This window comes from Bidens hawaiensis, unplaced genomic scaffold (genome assembly GCF_021521415.1).
Source record: "Bidens hawaiensis isolate Kalapana, Puna unplaced genomic scaffold, B.hawaiensis_p1.1 tig00069869_1, whole genome shotgun sequence".
NCBI classification, from domain to species: Eukaryota; Viridiplantae; Streptophyta; class Magnoliopsida; order Asterales; family Asteraceae; genus Bidens; species Bidens hawaiensis.
Genome location: NW_027502285.1, coordinates 16,565 through 34,993, shown reverse-complemented (window position 1 = coordinate 34,993; position 18,429 = coordinate 16,565). Strand labels below are relative to the sequence as shown.

The following is an 18,429-nucleotide window of genomic DNA, read 5'->3' as shown; positions in this document are numbered from 1 at the left end:
ATCGAACATAAAACTTTTAGAATCATATTCTTGAGAATGAATCGTAACACCATCGACGTGGGGTTACTTAACTTAACTTAACTTAACTTTTAGAATCATATTCTTAGCAAAGTATATCCAACCTGCTTATTATGAACAAGCTCATGCAATATCACTTATTCTCTAGTTCCTTATATTAGAAGATTATTAAAAGAAATGATGTTCTTCTAGGATGGTTAAACATTGCATTTCAATACAAGAATCACAAATTCCAACTGGATTAAAAGAAATGATGTTCTTCTAGCGATCGAGTGTATTATCTCAGAGAAAACTGTATCTCCTCCAGTGTTTTTCCCTTTGTTTCCGGCACCAAAATGGCCGCAAACGCAACAGTAGCAGCACACGTTAACATGTACAAAGTGAAGGTTCCTGTCAAAATGAAGACAACCATAAAATACCAACTAAAGTAATTAAAATTTGTATTAGTGGTGTACAGAACTTCATATGGTTACAGTTTGAAAAACCAGGTTTAACGGTTCGACCAATAGTCAGGAGGTGTATCTGACTGTGTAAACCACACTGACTGCTTAACCATTAGTATTATTCGATCCATTAATTGTTTAGAGATAGAGGAAGTAAATGAACCTCCACCGCTCCATGCTAAAAGCAAAGGTGCAGTCATTGTAATCAACCAAGCAATAAACCAATTGGCTAATGTTGCAATACTCCCTGCAAGTCCTTTAATATTCACAGGAAGAATCTGAAACATAAGTAAACTCATTAACCAATAAATTTGTAAAAACAAACAAAACAATTAACAACTAAATATAATTACCTCAGACATTATAACCCATGGGATGGGCCCCATTCCAAGTGAAAATCCAATCACCAGACCCTATTTAAAGAAGCTAGTTAAATGATGTAAGTTGGCTAAAAACTTAAAATCATATATTTTGAAAGAAAAAGCAAAGGCGTACGACGACTCCAACCACTGATAAGATACCCATTGCTGCATATACCGAAGACCTGTCTTCCACAAAACCCTAAAACATTTAAAAAAAAATTAAAACGATTGTGACGCGGGTTTTATTTAAATTGTATGAGAAATATACAGGACATAAATAAACCTTAATGAAGAAGGAAGCTGCAACAACTACAAGACTGAGAGTCATTCCAACAGAGGAAACCTAAAACAAAGAATGTTTATTTCCCTTTTGAAATGGTACTAAATATATATCAGAGGTGTAAATTTCAACCCGTATAGTTATGCTTTAACTCTAACATGTCAAACCGGTATAGAAAATATAAAAAGGAAATGGGTCAAAACTCAAAAGGCACTCAAAGTGTATATTAATGCATATAACATCATATTTTAATCATATTCAACAGCACTTAACTATTTTAAAAAAATTGAAATGTTGGGCAAACTGTCTCACGACCCGTACCAAAATGTTTGGCAAAAGGCACTCAAAGTGTATATTAATGCATATAACATCATATTTTAATCATATTCAACACCACTTGACTATTTTAAAAAAATTGAAATGTTGGGCAAACTGTCTCACGACCCGTACCAAAAAGTTACCCGCATTGCCCAACTCACCCAATTTAGGGGTGTGAACTTATGACACGACACAAAATTCGTGGGTTTGAGTTTAGTCTAAACGGGTTCGGGTCAGTTTCGGTTCGAAACCACAAAGCTAGATGGGTCAGGTTTGTGTTGACCCATAACTTAAACCGATTAGGTATTTTATGCAAAAATTTTAAAGTTAAATCAGCACAAAGCTTTATAATGTTAACATAACTGTTTTATACAGATTTGTACATTTTGTTGTAAATTTATGATTTTAGAGTATTAATATGCTAAACAAAATCAGGTTAAACAGGTCATGGTCACGTGTTAGAAATGTTTGCTATAAATAGTAATTGATTTGCTTACAGTTAGCAGAATCCTACGTCCTGTTTTGTCAACCAACCATGTAGAGACCGCAGTCGCAATAACCTAAATGGTGCAATATTTTTTGTTAGAAAGTCATTTAAATTAAAAAATGAAGTTAAGATAGAAAAAAGTTACGAATAATTATTGATGCTTACTTGGATAGCACCAAGTCCTAATGTAGCAGCATCGCTGCTAGCAATTCCTGTTGATTTAGAAGAACCAAATTCAAATTAACATATTTTGAAAAGTTCATAAACTGTTTTGTAAGCGTTTAAAACGGGTTGTAACAAACGGGATTTAAGTAGTTTTAACGATCGTAAACGGGTTGGTGGGTTGACTTGTTTAATTAAACATGTTTAACTAATATTTGAAAATTTCAGAATCAATTTTTAAAAATAAATATTTTTGTATTTCACATATATTAACCATGTAAATAATATTAACCTGCAGACTGAAAGATGTTACTGGCATAGAACAGAACACCATTGATTCCACTTAACTGTTGAAGAACAAGTAATCCAATTCCTATCTGCACAAATTAGCATTTCAAAAAAATCATTTTCATTGTCACAACATTTTCATGGTCACAAAAAATAAAAAAACTAAATACCATCAAAGGGAACCAATATCTTCTATGTTTAAGATCTGAAAACTGAATGGCAGCCGCCCTTCTGTGTGATGACGCTACCGCCCTCTAACAATATTAAGTGTTTGCCAATATTCAAAAAGACGACAACAAATTCATAAAACAATTTTCAGCATCAATTGGTGCATTATTATTTATTATTCACCTTAATTTCATTTACTTCAACGGTAATATCAGTATCAAACCCACGAAGAACTTGTAAAGATGATTCAAAATCATCAGTCATACCCATCTTTGCCTGCAAGATTTATTTTTGACACGATATTGCTCAGAAGTTACTAATATTAGAAAAAATAAAAAATAAATAAAACTAATCTTACGAGCCACCGAGGTGATTCGGGTATAAAAAAGAGGCCTGGAATCAAAATTAAGCAGGGCAAAGTTCCTGCAAAATGAAAATAATCAGGTCTCGGGTTGACATATATAACCAATATAAAAAAGGGTCGTGTTTGGGTTGTGCCTTGTTTAACCGTTTTGTTAAACAGCTTAACAACCCATGTAATTAAACGGGTCAAACCACTAAATCAAAATTACCCAAAATTGCAAGTATTCTCCAATTAACAAAAAGTCCCAACAGATAAGCAAGCATTATCCCAATTGTGACAGATAGCTAAAATCACAAAAAAGAAAGTCCAAATTAAGAAAGTCAAAGTCAAAATCTTGACTCACAGTACCACAAAAAATCACATATAGAATTACCTGATTGACAGAACCTAATCCCCCTCTCATATTTTGAGGTGCTATTTCCGCTATATAAACAGGAACCTTTGTAACAAATCCAAAATTATTAATAATTTTTATCATGATTTTGTCACAAACATATCTTTGTAAACAAATTTTAAACAAATAAACGTTACCGTATACGATATAATCCCAACACCAAATCCTTCCAATAATCTCCCCATATAAAGAAATGATGTGTCCTACAAAACCCACAGCTGTTTTTAAATATGACCGTAACTTTGACCAAGTTTGACCAGGTTATTAGGAGCTTACTTTGGCAAATGATATACAAAGCCATCCAATAATATTAGGAATTGCTGCAATCATCAAAGACTGCAAGTTTGACCACACAAATTACACAATTTGTATTAACATTCTTTTTTCAATATTACATTTATAAAAGCAAGTATATATTTTCTAAAATTTAGAAATAAAAAGAGAAAATCATACCCCTTTTCGACCGATATACTCTGCAATTTGACCACTAGCTATGGCCCCAACCATGGCACCCACATTTGACAAAGACCCAAACAAAGAGAACTGAAACCAACCAATCCAAATCACTTAAATTCATTATAACAAATCAAAATCCACAAAGGCAAACCGGCGCACAAGGCTCCACACACGCGGGTCCCGGTCCAACTTGGGCTTGATGCACGCATCCTTACTAGGGGTGTGCACACAACCGAAATAATCAAAATCAAAATAACCGAAATAACTAAATCCAATAAGAAAACTGACGGTTTGGTTTTATATATTTTTGTAAATCGATTTTTTGGTTCGGTTTTGCTATCAACCGAAAAACCGTATTGAATTGTAACTGGAACCGACGTAACCAAACCCAACAAAAAAAAAACTTAAGGTTTGGTTTTATATGTTTTCCAAAAACAGATTTTTCAGTTCGGTTCCGGTTTTGCTATCATCCGAATCGAATCGTAACCATAACCGGAATAACTGAACCTAATAAAAAAACTGAAGATTTAGTTTTATGCCTTTTTTTCTCAAAAATAGATTTTATTTTTTGGTTCGTTTCAGTTTTGCTAAAAACCGAACCGACTGAAACTGAAAATTTAGATCCGAATGCGTAATAGCTGATTAATCATTAATTAACAAAATTCACTATTTTAAGCCATTTCTCTCAAAATTTTCGAGCCCACATGGTAAAACAAAAAAACTGAAACCAAATTCAGTTACTGGTTCGGTTTAAACCCAAAACCAGCCCGTAAATTTTTATTAAACCGGTGACCCCTAGATCACATTAGATCAATGTTAGAGTTGACCATAGGGCTGACCTCAGATACAGTGAGTTTAAGATCTCTAGTAATAGCAGCTTGTGTAGGTGAAGAATAACCACCCTGAATCAACACCAAATTAACTTCATGTCACAATTCCGGATATTAAAACTTAATGAAGCAGTAAAATATTCAACATTTGATAATAACATTGAATAATAATAATAATAATATATGCTTACAGTGAAACCGAACTGAATAGGGCCTAATGCAACGATGATGACGCAAGCAACAACAGAAACAGAGCGGTCTCTGATCATCTGGGATGACGTCATCATACTGGATTGTCTGGAACCCATACGGTACCAGCTGCCTGTGTGAAGAAAAGGTTTCTTGAGATCTCTGTCTGCTCTTCCTTCTTCGATTTCGTCCCTGAAACTCATTTTTGATTTTAATGTTATTGTTAATTAATCTGTGAATAAGAAGGAGTATTATGTTTAGAGAGATTGTATAAGTAGTGAGAGTAACGGTCACGGTGAGCACAGGTGGACGGTGAAGTTGCTGATTAGTGACAGGGGACTACTACGGAAATCATGATGATGATGATGTGGAATCAAGTCAAGGATGGTCATACTCTCATGAAGTCCATGACTATTATTTAAATAGTTTTGTATTCTTCTGATTTTTCAAATTAAGACTATGCGTTATGAGTTAACGGCTGTCACCACATCTGCGGCATTTTCTGGGTGTCAAACACCGCTCCGTGACATCAAGGAGGGGCGTCAGATCATGATGATCGGTCTAATAACCGCTAATAAATTTTTAAAAGTCAATTCTAAATTTATATCAACTAAAAAGACGGTTAAAATTTTATGTTTTATGTATATCCTTGATAGTTCGTGATTTAGGCATTACAATATTTAAAAAGTTATATTTACAATTCTGAACTACATTAGTAAAGTTTTAAAATTTTATCGGTTCTGAAATAAGGACCACGGGCGTTACGATTTCAAACTATTGGGAAGCATAGGTGTATTTTTGCAAATTATGTACCAAACTTGCAATATGTGCATATCACATGGGTCATCCGTGTAATTAACTCTAAGTATTAAGTTCTATTTATGTCGTTGGGTTTGATCAAATATGACACTTTAATCTAAAAGTTTGTTTTTTATCAGGGAAACATTGTGGTTTCCAAAACTTGTTTCAATCGGACTGTTAATAATCTTCTGATAGCTTGTTACGAATTGACCAAAATACCGATACTAACAAATAAAAAAACAATAGCAAAACTAACACTAGTTGCAAATAAAAGTATGAGTTCAGATCCCATTGGTTGTGTTTTCATTTTATAGAAAAAACTTCTCATTGTGTTTTATATGAGCTATTTTTGTAACTTTTTATTATTAGATTTTTACTCTTTGGTTCGTATTGAGCTTTGGAAATGCAACCCAATTGAAAAAATTGTCAAATTATTTATCACATAATTAAATACGTGATTTCAGAGATCATTTTTTATGCTCGTCCTGAGTCCCGAAGTTTTAAGGAATTTTCGGAGATAACCCTATATGTAGTATGAATTTGAAAGATATGTATAGATTTAAAGGTATAATCATAATTTTATAAATTCCAAACCAAACCATATTTCAATGATAAAAAGAGGGGGAGTCCACTTTACCTACTTTGTGGTTTCTTAATTCGGTAAAATTGTGTACCATGGTGTCGAGATGTTGGACGATGAGTTGTTTATGTAAGTGCTAATCATGTGAAAAGAAGTTAGCCACCAATGAGGTGTTTGGTCGTCAAGAGAGCGGGATTAGGTCCCATTTCAACCTATTCAAAGACAAGTTCATAGATTAATACAAGTTAGGCATACATCTAAACATATTTTTGTCCTGATTTTCACTATATGTGTTTTATGTAGCTTTGAGCAAGTTGTTAAAGTTTAGCTTAATTAAATTTGCATTAAATAAGCAAGAAAAATAGCATAATCACAAAAATTTTTGCAACAATCCGGTTCTAATTTAAAAAATATATTATTTCAAGAGAACCATAATAATCATATGATTTTACTGGTAATTTAGTTGACATATTATGGAATCTTATATGTTGACCCGGTGTTAAATATATACACTATAACCTCATATGTAACACATATGCAAAGGCGTGTGTAGCAGGCTTTGTCTAATAACGCAATATTTATTCTTCAAATATTTCTTGAACTTGTCTTTCTTTGCGCCTTTGGATGAGGCAGCATGACGTCTTTCACTTTATTGTTGTCGACTTCATAGTTGTCTACTGAAAGAGTGTCATCTCTGAAGTTTGTGTAAAATTGTGATATGCTTCCTAGAAACACACAATTTTGTTTTTCTTGTGGTTTTGAAAATCATATCGTTTCTTCCATTTTGGCTCTTGATGTGCTTCAAATTATACATGTTTTTATCACATAATATTCCTCATTCTTAACCATTTTTATTGCATTTTCACACGATTGGATACTAAATTTGATTTGTGAATTTTTAGGAGTAATATTTGTGGAAAAGGAGCTAAAATTGGACGAGAAACAAAAAAAAATACCAAGTATATATGATCACAAATGGTCGTGTATGCCCTTAGGCATGACCGTGCCATTCAAAACCAAAGACAGGAGCATGAATCATGCCACGACAAACACGGGCCACACATATCGACACAACCGTGAGGATACAAGAGCACAGTTTAGCCGACACGATTTTAGACCAGGAGCATGTTAGGCTGACAAGATTTTAAAGAAAGCAAGATTGTGCTTACCATCTGGTGACAAGTTGTTTGATCTTACTACCCGTAACTGTGTGTAATTCCATTTACAAAAACATAAAATGCTCCCGTGTTAATCATTCATCACTTGACAGTTGGGCTTATCCATCCACTAAATTTTAAAATAATATTAGACCAATATAATGTTATAAACGAACATAGATAAATAAACATAATTAAAAGAGTTATTAGAGCTGCTAGACTGATGTTTAAGATAAAAGAATAATGAAAAGAATTTAAGTACTAGTGAAGTTGATAGAAAATTAGGACTTAGGAGTCAAAATATATTTAAACACTTTATAGACAATCGGAAAACATCACATTCCTAATATCATTTGTTTTGAAATCCAACCAATTGGGATGTAAAAGATGTTGATGGAAATAATATTATTGCCTACTTTCGGAAGTCTTGTCAAGGAAACAACCAAATGAAATTGGGACGTGAACGTCTCAATCATATGAATATACGGCATGTGTTTTAAGCATTACAAATGTTTTTTTCTTAACAATTAATTTGTGAAAGAATACTTATTCTTTTATTTTCTAGTATTCTTTATATTAATAATACTAAGCTAAGTATCATCTCCTTATACAAAATCTATAGAATATCAATTTGTTGACCCGCCACGAAATGGTCAAAATACACGAAAACAAGATGATGCGGTATCGCAGTTGGGGAAAATCGGGTAAATAGATATTTACTATGAATTATCAACACCCATTATTTACTTTCTAGGCTTTTGCATTATGATTAAGCAGTTTCGACACTAAACCGGCATGAAACAAAAAACTCATGTACATCTTGGTACACGTACTAAGTTGGAAAAATCCAAGTTTATGACATCTGGCCTATTAGTTCAGTTGGTTAGAGCGTCGTGCTAATAACGCGAGGGTCGTAGGTTCGAGACCTGCATGGGCCATATCAGTGTTAATTTTTTGTATGTTTTCCTGGCTTCTTACAGTTTATATTAATAAATGTATACTTTGCTTGTGTTATTTAATAACTATTTTTTGTTTTATAATTTATATTTCCTGGCTGCTTACAATTTTTATTAATAGATGTATACTTATTTTTTATTATAATTAATATTCATGTATTGTGTTACAAGATATCATTTAATAACTATTTTTTTGTTATATAAAATTCCAACTCAATTACAAAGAAGATACGAGGATATTAGAATCTCCTATTTCAAAGAACCGATATTCTGTCTTAAGTCTTTACAAGAGCAAGCAAGTTAAGGGGAAAAAAACCCTCTGATAATCATAAATTTAAAAATTACAATTCATCATTTACAAACATGATGTAGAACTGTAGATGATGGATTCAAAAAAATTGCATCCATGATTCATGAAAGGTTGAGATAAAGAATAAAAGATGATGCGTCAAAGTTAAAATTGCAAGTTTGCAACGTTGGCTTTCTAGTCTCTAACTAGGTCTTTTACGTTCGTGGGTCGTAGACTGGCTCAACCTAGTTGAAGCAGAACCAAGACCGATAGCAAAAAAAATCCAGTCCTTGAATAGGACGAATATATCATTGCGGTTTTTGATTGGTCGGTTCGAAACTGAATAAACGTTTGACTGAAATTCTGGTGTTAGTTCAACTCCTAGATATTAATTTTTTTTTATCATGTGCTGTAAATTCAATAAGCAGAATTGCAGCAACTATTAAATTTTCATGCATAATGCATTATGTGGTGATTAAAAAAAATAAACTCGCAAAGAGTTCAACATGGGCTTTCTATATCCAACGGTCCATCATGTTATGGGCCATGAAAAAGAGAAATAAAGCAAAATAATTCAACATGGGTGATTGTGATTCACATCTTTTTTCTTCTATCCGCTTCTAGTCTAGGCTATAGACGACTAGACCGAGACCGAAAACAATAAGCATTTAATTAGCAGACCGGGTTTGATCATTAGTCCTGTTGGTTTGTGGATGGTCCATTTGCGGTTTTGGTCATCCGGTTCAGACTGTCTAACCTCAAAAACGCCAACCCAGGTATAACAATCGCGTACTTAATAAAAATTCGCACTAAATAGAGGATTGAACAATTTTTTTTAGTTAAAAAACATAGAGACCTTTTGGAATAGAAAATGGTGTATTCTGTATACTATCACTTTCTCTTTAGAAAAAAATAAAAATAAAACTAAATTTAATACATAATATTATATTATATTATATGTATAAAGTAGTAGTAGTAGTTATAATAATAATAATACAAAAATTCAAATGTATTAACGTAGAAGTTAGTGATCTCCGATTCAAGTGGTTGATGTGAGACACCTAAAGATCTTGGGTTCAAGTCCCACATCTGACCGAAAGAGAAAAAAAAATAAAAAATTAGGGGGTTCCATGTTGGGCGAGAGGGTTTTCTTGTCTATTATCAGTTTCCTCCTAAGAGTGGAAATGTGAAATTAAGATGATTTGGTGGGTCAATGGTCCGTCAGTAATCCAAATGACCGTTAAAGACAATTGTATTAAAGCGGAAATGTGAGCGTCCACCTAAAAACTAAAAAGTTGATCGAAAGCACATTTGGCAATTGGCGTCATGAGGTACCCATGCAAATAAAGACTAAGTTTTCACGATTATCCACTTTTAAAGTTTTGACTTTCCAACTACTTCCAAATTTCCATCACCATTCTCATTCAATTCAAATAATCTTTTAGGTTCGCTACTTCAAAAAAAATAATAGTTTTCTAGGTTCACTAGTTTATTAACATTTACTAATAGTAACTGTAAATATAAGTATATAACCAACACTTTAATAATTGATAAAAATTGTTACTTCGTGTATCCATTGCTATGTTTTAGCCTAATCTTCGGCTTTGATTGAAAGGTTATACAACAATATTGTAATAAAAATGTGGATTTCGACTAGCGAGCGCATAGTTAGGGTAGAAAACACGAACTTTTCTACTGTTGTCCTAAAGAGTCAATGTGTCGACAAACATTGTGTTAAGTGCAAACTTGTAGTTCTTCATTCGATTAATGAGATCTAGGTTCGTGTGTCTAGATTGCTAGTTTTGTATGTGTTTCAACTGTGTCCTTTATAGTATTTATTCGATTTCCGCTAGGTGCAACCTGTAGTTCTTCATTCTATCAATGAGCGTTATGAAAAAAAATATATAGTTCATTTAGTTTTAAGTAATCGCTCCCTTATACTTTCATCATTATTCAATTCTAACATATATGAGATCAATACACTATGTCAAAAACCATTACAAGTTTACAACATTATGCTAAACGTTACATGTTTAACAAACTAAAGGAGATTTGACACATAAGTTTAGAACGTTTCAAACATTTTACAACGTTGCCTTCAACTTAATGCAACACTATTGTTATAGGTTTTGACACACGAATCTATAATGGTGACTGGTGAGTCAAATTAATTACAACAGTATGTTAACCTTTTAAGTTAAAAGTTATAACACATTTTTATAATTGGTTTTGACGCATACGTTTGTAAGTGTGCAACAAACACTTCACATAATTGGTGAATATCCCACTTACAGATCGGGTACTAGTACCCACTCTCTCCTCTTGTACTACCTTTTTTAAGTACCCTAAGTATGTGTCATTAGTGAACAAATACCTTAAAAAGGATACCCGAATGATGCCCCATCCCCCTAATAATTAACTAGCAAAACTTAGTTACTACCAAATGGATTTTTTCTCTACATTTTAAAAGAAAGCTAAAAAAAATTATCCTGAAACAAAAAGGAAAAAAAAAAGGAAAATGATACATGGACTTTTTCAAAAATATGTGTTAATAAATAAAATTATTTATTAAATTCATTCGAAATGGAATGTGGTCCAACATTCGTGGAGTGGCACACCTATGATATGACCTGATCAAAGGCTTCGGACTGCCACCTGCAATTTTGTCGCGCCACAAATCCTGCAAATGCTTCGACGAGATTGTCGCCAATTATATACGGCACTAGTAATTAAATTTGTAATTTTATACCTTTGTCAAAACTATTTAGTTTTATTTCTGTCAACTAATTTTTTAGTAACAATTAATGTATAGCTAGTATGCATATTTATATTTATATAATTTTATTGATTATTATGTCTTTATTTGATTTTATTCAATTGAGTTAATCTAATATCATTAAATATCAAAGGGTTAGACAATTTGCAATAGTTACCCCGCTACATGCACAAAGGGTGACTTGGCACTGCCACGTTGGCTTTTCATGACGTGGAAGGTGATGGAGTGTGGGGACTTTCGCCATAGAATGAAGAAAACACATCAAGATGCTGAAGGAGAGGTTGTGAAAACGTTAATCTTGAATTTTGGAGATAAAGATCAAACATGTTGTAGATAATTCTTGGTGAATTATTTTTTAAGTATTTTATAATTAAAGTAGAGATAATTATTAGTTTTAACTAATAAGGTTTATCTAGGAGTTTATTTGTTTATTAAAATAGAGTTTGTGTTGGGCTAGGATTAGAATGAGTTTAGTATAAATAAATGGTTAGAGGTATTATAATTTGTGTGCTTGGTTTTATAATATTAAAAAGAGGCTGAACAAGTTGTTCAATCTCGTGTTTGTGTATTCGATCAAGGGCCTGATTTCCAACAATTGGTATCAAAGCTTGGTGTTGGCGGTTTTGAGAGTCGTTTTTCGAAAAGGGAAGCAGCCCCTCGCGGGGTTGCAATGGCGGTGAAACCGGAAGTAGTGATTTCCGGCTGTAAAGAAGTCAATAGGAATTAATTTTCATGGAGGTCCAAAGTTTGTGGAAAAAGTCAACAGGAAGTTTTTAATACTTTTGGATAGGGTACAACAGTTGTGTTGGCGAGGTGTTGAAGACTTGATGGTATAGGCAACAAAGATGATTAATCATGTTCAGTGTTTGAAAAACTTCTTAGTCGTGAATAAAAAACAACGGGTGTCACTTATTCTGGCAGGTAACATACCAACGTGCTTGGTTGCGGTAGAAACATGATCAGCAGGGGCTGAAGGGGTTTTGTTTAGCAACCAAGAAGACATATAGCGGTGGCTTGTCGTGTTGGCGATCGATAGCCATAGGTGCAGATCGATCAGAGGAGGTTTAATTGTTGGGTTCAATATGGTTTTTTTTATCGTGTTTTATTGTGTCGGACACTCTTTCTAGCCAATGAGGAAAATCGTAGCGAGGAGTTCGATTTTTATGGCGGAAAAACCAACTGGCGTGTCGCGGAAGAAACGAAAGAGCGAGGAGCTAAGGAATTCGGGGACGACCGAAAAGGCGGAATAGTGGGGTGTTATTGTCTTTGTTGGTGGTTGATATTAGTGTGTGCATATCAAGGAAGAGTGTGACAGGGTGGTAAAATTACGATCAAATAAGGGTTGAATCTATTAGCAGAGATTTGCGGGTAGGCAGGCGGAAGAAGATTCGTCAAAGTGGAGGCTTTGAAACTTGTCATGTCTAGCAAAGGAAGAAGAAAATGGTAAAAGTAGCAAGCTTGTTTTTTCTTTGTTCGGTGGTCAAGAACGGTGTAGTTCTAGGATAGAAAAGAGGGATTCGATTTGTCGATCATGGTATGGATGTCAAGAAACTGGTTCAATTCAAAATTAATGGGGAGAATGAAGACATTAATCTTGAATTTTGGAGATAAAAATCAAACGTGTTGTAGATAATTCTTGGTGAATTATTTATTAATTAAAGTAGAGATAATTATTAGTTTTAACTAATAAGGTTTATCTAGGAGTTTATTTGTTTATTAAAATAGAGTTTGTGTTGGGCTAGGATTAGAATGAGTTTAGTATAAATAGATGGTTAGAGGTATTGTAATTTGTGTGCTTGGTTTTATAATATTAAAACGTCTGAACAAGTTGTTCAATCTCGTGTTTGTGTGTTCGATCAAGGGCCTGATTTCCAACAGGTTGTTGATGCGAGACATAATCTGATGTCGAGGGTGTTGGGGATGTGGAAACTCCACCAACCTAGTGCAGTGTGTGTGCTATGTAGACCAACCGTATCTTATGCCTTTGTTTTTATGAGTGGTGAGGTTCAAGTCCTTTGGTTGTAAAGAAATGTCATTTAGATATTCTAAAAATAATATAGAAATGAAAAAAAAACATATTAACTTTAATTTTATTTGAGAACGACAAACTAACTTATTCTTATTCCTAGATGCATGTACTCCTATAAACCACTTAATTAGTAATTAAGGGTAAAGTTATAATAACAATAAAAGTTTTATGGAATAATGTTAGTCCCAGATTTAGTTATATTTTATTTTTTATATGTTTCTTGTTCTTCCTTGCATTAACACAACATGTTCTTTTAGGATAAAAACCTAAAAGGATCTTAGAATTGAGAAGTTAAGCAATAAACTGAAGACATGTCATCGGATACTGTATTATCTTTTATCCCTTTTACATGTGCTATTTACCATTTTATTTCTTTTTATAGTTAGACATTCTGATCAATCAAGTGAACATAATGATCTACTTGACTTAACACAATAACTAGCGACTTGTCTCTAACGTGTAGCCATGTTGATTTTCTTGATAGTGGATTCAAGAAGGTACCTGGATTCAATTCTCAACTTTATTAACAAGAACCTCATTTAAGAGACCAAATTATTGAGTTACTATATTTTTCTTGTCATAAGCCTTGGTGGCTCGGGTTGGGGTTGCTTAGGGATGAGCAATAACCGATTATCCAAATCGAACCAAATTCAAATCACATATTCAAGTGAAGATGAAACTTCCCGAATTAACCGACAAAACCATACCAAAATAACCGATATTCAGTTTAGTTTTGGTTTTCAAAAGCAAGAGTTTATGGTTCGATTTCAGTTATACTTGTTCCATCCTACTGAACCGAATTTCAGATCTGGTTCCATCCATGAACCGCAATGAACTGAACCAGATTATGCGTTGTATAACCTTTTTCTAATGTTAAGTAGTTATAAGTCTATAACAAATCGTAAAATCCAAAAAATTTAGACTAAAACGTGTAACAATAGATTAACTGGTTAACAAAAAATTCTAGTTTAAAATTCATTATTTAGGAGCATTGTTTCTTTAGACAAACAATTCAAGCTCAAATATAAAAGCGATTAACTCAACCAAAACCAAACCGAACATATACATTATACTCAAAGGCAAAAAACAAAAACGGCCAAATTCCAATTTTGTATCATTTGAGCCAAAACTGACCCTTACACATATTAACATATTAATTATTTTTTCAGGTCTAATTTTAACTAAATTACTAAAAGTAGTGATTACATCGAAACAGGTAACAATCAGGCAACAAGCTACGTCGCTATTAATTTTTGAATTGCAAACTCAATCTTTTAAAACTACATTTGCTGAACTTGAAGTAATAAATCATAACATTTCTATACATGACCTGTACAACTCGAGCAACTAACTTCATAACATATTATTAAATTCTTTTGAACTTGTTAGTTATTTATTGAAGTCACATGAAAAAGTTAAAATAAACAGAAAGTGTATGGGTGGGGTATGGTGGGGGTGGCACAGCAGAGTAGTGGCTCGCTCGGTCTTCATGTTCTGGTTGGTACTAATTTTCCTTCCTTTATAAATTCGCACCTCCATTTTGAAACTTTCATACACACACACACCAACTTCTCAATTAATTCTTAAAACTCTCCTCTTCCATTATCAATCACAACAAATTCAAAAAAAATATGAAAACTTCTCACGATTTTGTTGACGGTATTAAAGCCGAGAAGGCGAATGCGCTAGCGCGATACCGTATGTTCTCCAACATCACCAAATTGTTTCAGTTAATAGAACTATTCGTTGCGGTCACGTTGATTTCTTGGTCTTCGACTCAATTACCTCTCGTTATCAAATTCTCTAGCGAGTATGTACTCGCATACTCGTCTTACTTCACCAACCAACACGTCGTGTTTGTACTTGGAAATGTAATTGTCGTTGTTTGTTACATGCTTTCTCGAGATCCAGATTCCAGTAAGATAGTACTGGAATCTGGATCTCAGAACGACGTCGTTAAGTACATTTCAAATGACTTAACGACGTCCTGTCATAAACCTGTTATTGGTAATGAGGAAAAGGAAATTAAGAGATTTCAGAGGACGAAATCGGATAAATTGAATAGGAGGATGCCGGTTAAGGAGTTAAGGCGGTCGGTGACGGAGATGAGGAGGAGCGAGGATTCGATGAAGGCGGTGGAGAATTTGAGTAACGAAGAGTTTCGGATTGCGGTTGAGACGTTTATTAAGAAGCAGCAGAGGTTGCTGAAGGAGCAGAGTATGGATGAAGAAGATAGTTAAGTTTGAAATGGATATAGTAATGAAAGTTTTAGCAGTAATTACTACTACCACATTGTTGAAAATGCAATTTGACTGTTGTTATATAAGTCATGCATTTTTTTATAAAATTTGAATAGAAATTTAAAGAATATTGTATAAGTAATTTGATGTTTACGGGTATTTCGTAAATCGGTATTAGGGAATTGGTGTCACTCGAATGTAAGATATATCATATATGAATGACACATGAAAACGAGTATCTTGTGTTACATAAGAAATCCATGTAATATAAATTATTCGCTCTGAATTAGTATCGTCGAATGTTATATTTATATAATTAGATGATATCAGGTACATATAAAATTAAAATTCAAAATTTATCCTTCTTATTAAAATCTTATAAACATCATGCAATAAAATTTTATAAACATCATTCAAGATAACCAAACCAATACATTAAATGTAAGCGTAAGCAGAAGTAATGAGTTATAACCTATGAATTCAAAAAATTACAACCACCAAGACATGGAACTAAATATCATAGTATTCATTGTTTTCATATGTTTGAAAACTTATTTGTTTGTATATTTATGAGACAGATTCATTTATACTCCAAAAATTATATTTACCTAAGAATGTTTTATATACTTTAATTTTTGAGAAAATTCCCAAAATAGCCAATTAATAGAATGTGGTTCCAAGTTTGTCCTCCCAAATTCAAGTTTTCAATTTTGTCCATTTGGTATCTCGTCGCCGGCGACATGTTAGTGAACACCGACGATGTGTTAACATAACATAGGGTTGACAATGCGTTATGTTGCTAACATAGGGTAGCGGCGATGCATTAATGTTTAAAGCAAGGGTTCCACGATGCGTTAGATGATAACGCATCGCTGCTACCCTATGTTAGCAACATAAACGTATCTCATCGCCGGCGACATGTTAGCGAACACCGACGATGTGTTAACATAACATGGGGTAGACGATGCGTTTATGTTGCTAACATAGGGTAGCAGCGATGCGTTATCAACTAACGCATCGCTGCTACCCTACGTTAGCAACATAACGCGTCGTCAACACAGATTCCGGCCACGTGTCGTTATCCTATTTGTTTCAGTAACGCATCGTCGGTGTTCGCTATCATGTCGTCGACGACAAGATACCAAAGGGACAAAGTTGGAAACTTGAATTAGTGAGGATAATCTTGAAAACATAAATTCTAAATGGGCTATTATGGGAATTTTCCCTTAATTTTAACCTTTATCAATTTTATTAAATACAAATTATAATATAACTATTATACCTTTGTTTCATGAAAAAAAAACTAACTCACGTAGTCACTATTTTTACTCTTAGATCTTCATCTTTGTTGATCGTGTGACTCGAACCCACACAATCTAATTTGCCTTATTAAATACGCATAGTATTTTATAAAATTGAAATATATATATGAAATTATATATTTTAGTCTTTTTAATAATTATAATTCACACTCTATCTAACTCGACTTCTACTTCTAAAATAAGTTTTTATTTCTATGATGATGAGCCTTAAACCCTTTAGTTAATAATTTTATAAATATCACATCTTACATTATATTTAATTAACGTTGTTTCCCCCATTTTGTTTCTTATTAGTAGTTAACATGTACGCTTGCCCTTTTGATTTTCTCTCATTTGCCATCTCAATATTATTTTAACAAATAAACAAATGTCTTTTGATGCCATTATCCATTTGCACTTGAGAAAAGTGTGAGAAAAACAAAGACCTCATTCAACTAATTAACTTAATATTTTGGTTTTGTTTTATTATCATTGATTAATTAATAAATATCTTTTTCATTGTTCTTTTTCTTCCAACATATCACCAACTTATAATTATTAAGGGTGCCGCACAGCTACTTAGCAGCTGTCTATAAGCATTTAGGGAGCTTGCAAATTGAAGGACGTTGGGAGGTGATTTATATTTTAATCACTTAAGTATCTTTTATTTCACAGAAATTGATTTTCAAGTATCTACTAACAAAACATTGTTGGTATCTCTAATAAATAAATAAATAATATATGGATTTTTTCAATTGGTTGTAAAAAAAAAAACTGACTGAATTTTGATCTTTTGTAATGTAGAATATCCAAAAAGAAAATACACAAACTCTAATAAGACCTGTTTGTTGATAAATTTGAGCTGAAAAAATGTTTTTTAAAAACAACCCCAGTGATTATATTCAATAAAACTATAGTGGCCAAATCAACACTTTTCATTAAAGGATCTTAAGCGTTTAACTTCTACTTGACAAAGTACTCGGTTGGGAGAGGGTGGTTTCTCCAAACTACCCGTCATACCCGGACAACCACTCGGCCCAGCCAAGTAGTCGACCCCGTCCACCCTAATAAAAGAAATATTTTGATGGTTGGTATATAGAAGTATAAAGGCACGCATAGAGTTGAAATGGAATATAAAAAAAACGAAAGGTTGATGAAACAAAAACTTGAATATGAAAGGAAAAAAGGGTCCATAAGAAAACAAAATAATTTGTGGATTTATTAAAGGCAATTAATGAGTGATGATTAAAATAATCAACACATCAAATTAAAGAGAGGACAAACTTTTAGAATTCTTGCATAAATGGATAATGAAGTCCATTTTTATCTTAATCAAAAGTGTTTGATTTTATTTATTTTATTTAAGAGAAAGTTAGCGTACAAATAAAATTAATGTGTTTATTGTAAGAATTAAGTAGAGTAATTATATGTATAAATAGAGTAATTATGTAATTACTCTATGATGTAATTACATAATTACTCTAATTGTATATATAATTACTCTATTTGATTCTCACAATTAACACGTTAATTTCATTTGT

General features: G+C 32.9%; 2 protein-coding genes and 1 non-coding gene across 3 annotated transcripts; 2 read left to right on the top strand and 1 right to left on the bottom strand.

Annotated features, from left to right (window-relative positions):
• Positions 1 to 287: 287 nt before the first annotated feature.
• LOC143605489 (sugar transporter ERD6-like 6) lies at positions 288 to 4,972 on the bottom strand. The gene is made up of 18 exons (XM_077081582.1): positions 4,762 to 4,972; positions 4,580 to 4,642; positions 3,738 to 3,827; positions 3,561 to 3,620; positions 3,422 to 3,487; positions 3,264 to 3,329; positions 3,099 to 3,174; positions 2,885 to 2,949; positions 2,710 to 2,802; positions 2,529 to 2,612; positions 2,363 to 2,447; positions 2,074 to 2,120; positions 1,919 to 1,981; positions 1,107 to 1,166; positions 957 to 1,022; positions 815 to 874; positions 625 to 739; positions 288 to 408 (listed from the first exon to the last, which is right to left on the bottom strand). The coding sequence occupies exons 1-18, from the start codon at positions 4,960 to 4,962 to the stop codon at positions 296 to 298; spliced, it is 1,473 nt and encodes a 490-aa protein (XP_076937697.1). The 5' UTR covers positions 4,963 to 4,972; the 3' UTR covers positions 288 to 295.
• A 3,189-nt stretch (positions 4,973 to 8,161) lies between these two features.
• On the top strand, positions 8,162 to 8,235 carry TRNAI-AAU (transfer RNA isoleucine (anticodon AAU)). The gene has a single exon. It is a non-coding gene; the product is annotated as a tRNA-Ile (tRNA).
• A 6,743-nt stretch (positions 8,236 to 14,978) lies between these two features.
• LOC143605492 (uncharacterized) lies at positions 14,979 to 15,587 on the top strand. Its single transcript, XM_077081584.1, has one exon. The coding sequence runs from the start codon at positions 14,979 to 14,981 to the stop codon at positions 15,585 to 15,587; it is 609 nt and encodes a 202-aa protein (XP_076937699.1).
• The last annotated feature ends 2,842 nt before the right edge of the window (positions 15,588 to 18,429 follow it).

Bases quoted from the DNA above. Each gene is read 5' to 3' on its own strand.
- LOC143605489 (XM_077081582.1), bottom strand. From the start codon at position 4,962: ATGAGTTTCAGGGACGAAATCGAAGAAGGAAGAGCAGACAGAGATCTC. The intron at 4,643-4,761 runs GTAAGCATATAT...GTGTTGATTCAG, and splicing joins CTATTCAGTTCGGTTTCACT to GGTGGTTATTCTTCACCTAC. The intron at 409-624 runs GTTCATTTACTT...TCATTTTGACAG, and splicing joins TTTAGCATGGAGCGGTGGAG to GAACCTTCACTTTGTACATG.
- LOC143605492 (XM_077081584.1), top strand. From the start codon at position 14,979: ATGAAAACTTCTCACGATTTTGTTGACGGTATTAAAGCCGAGAAGGCG.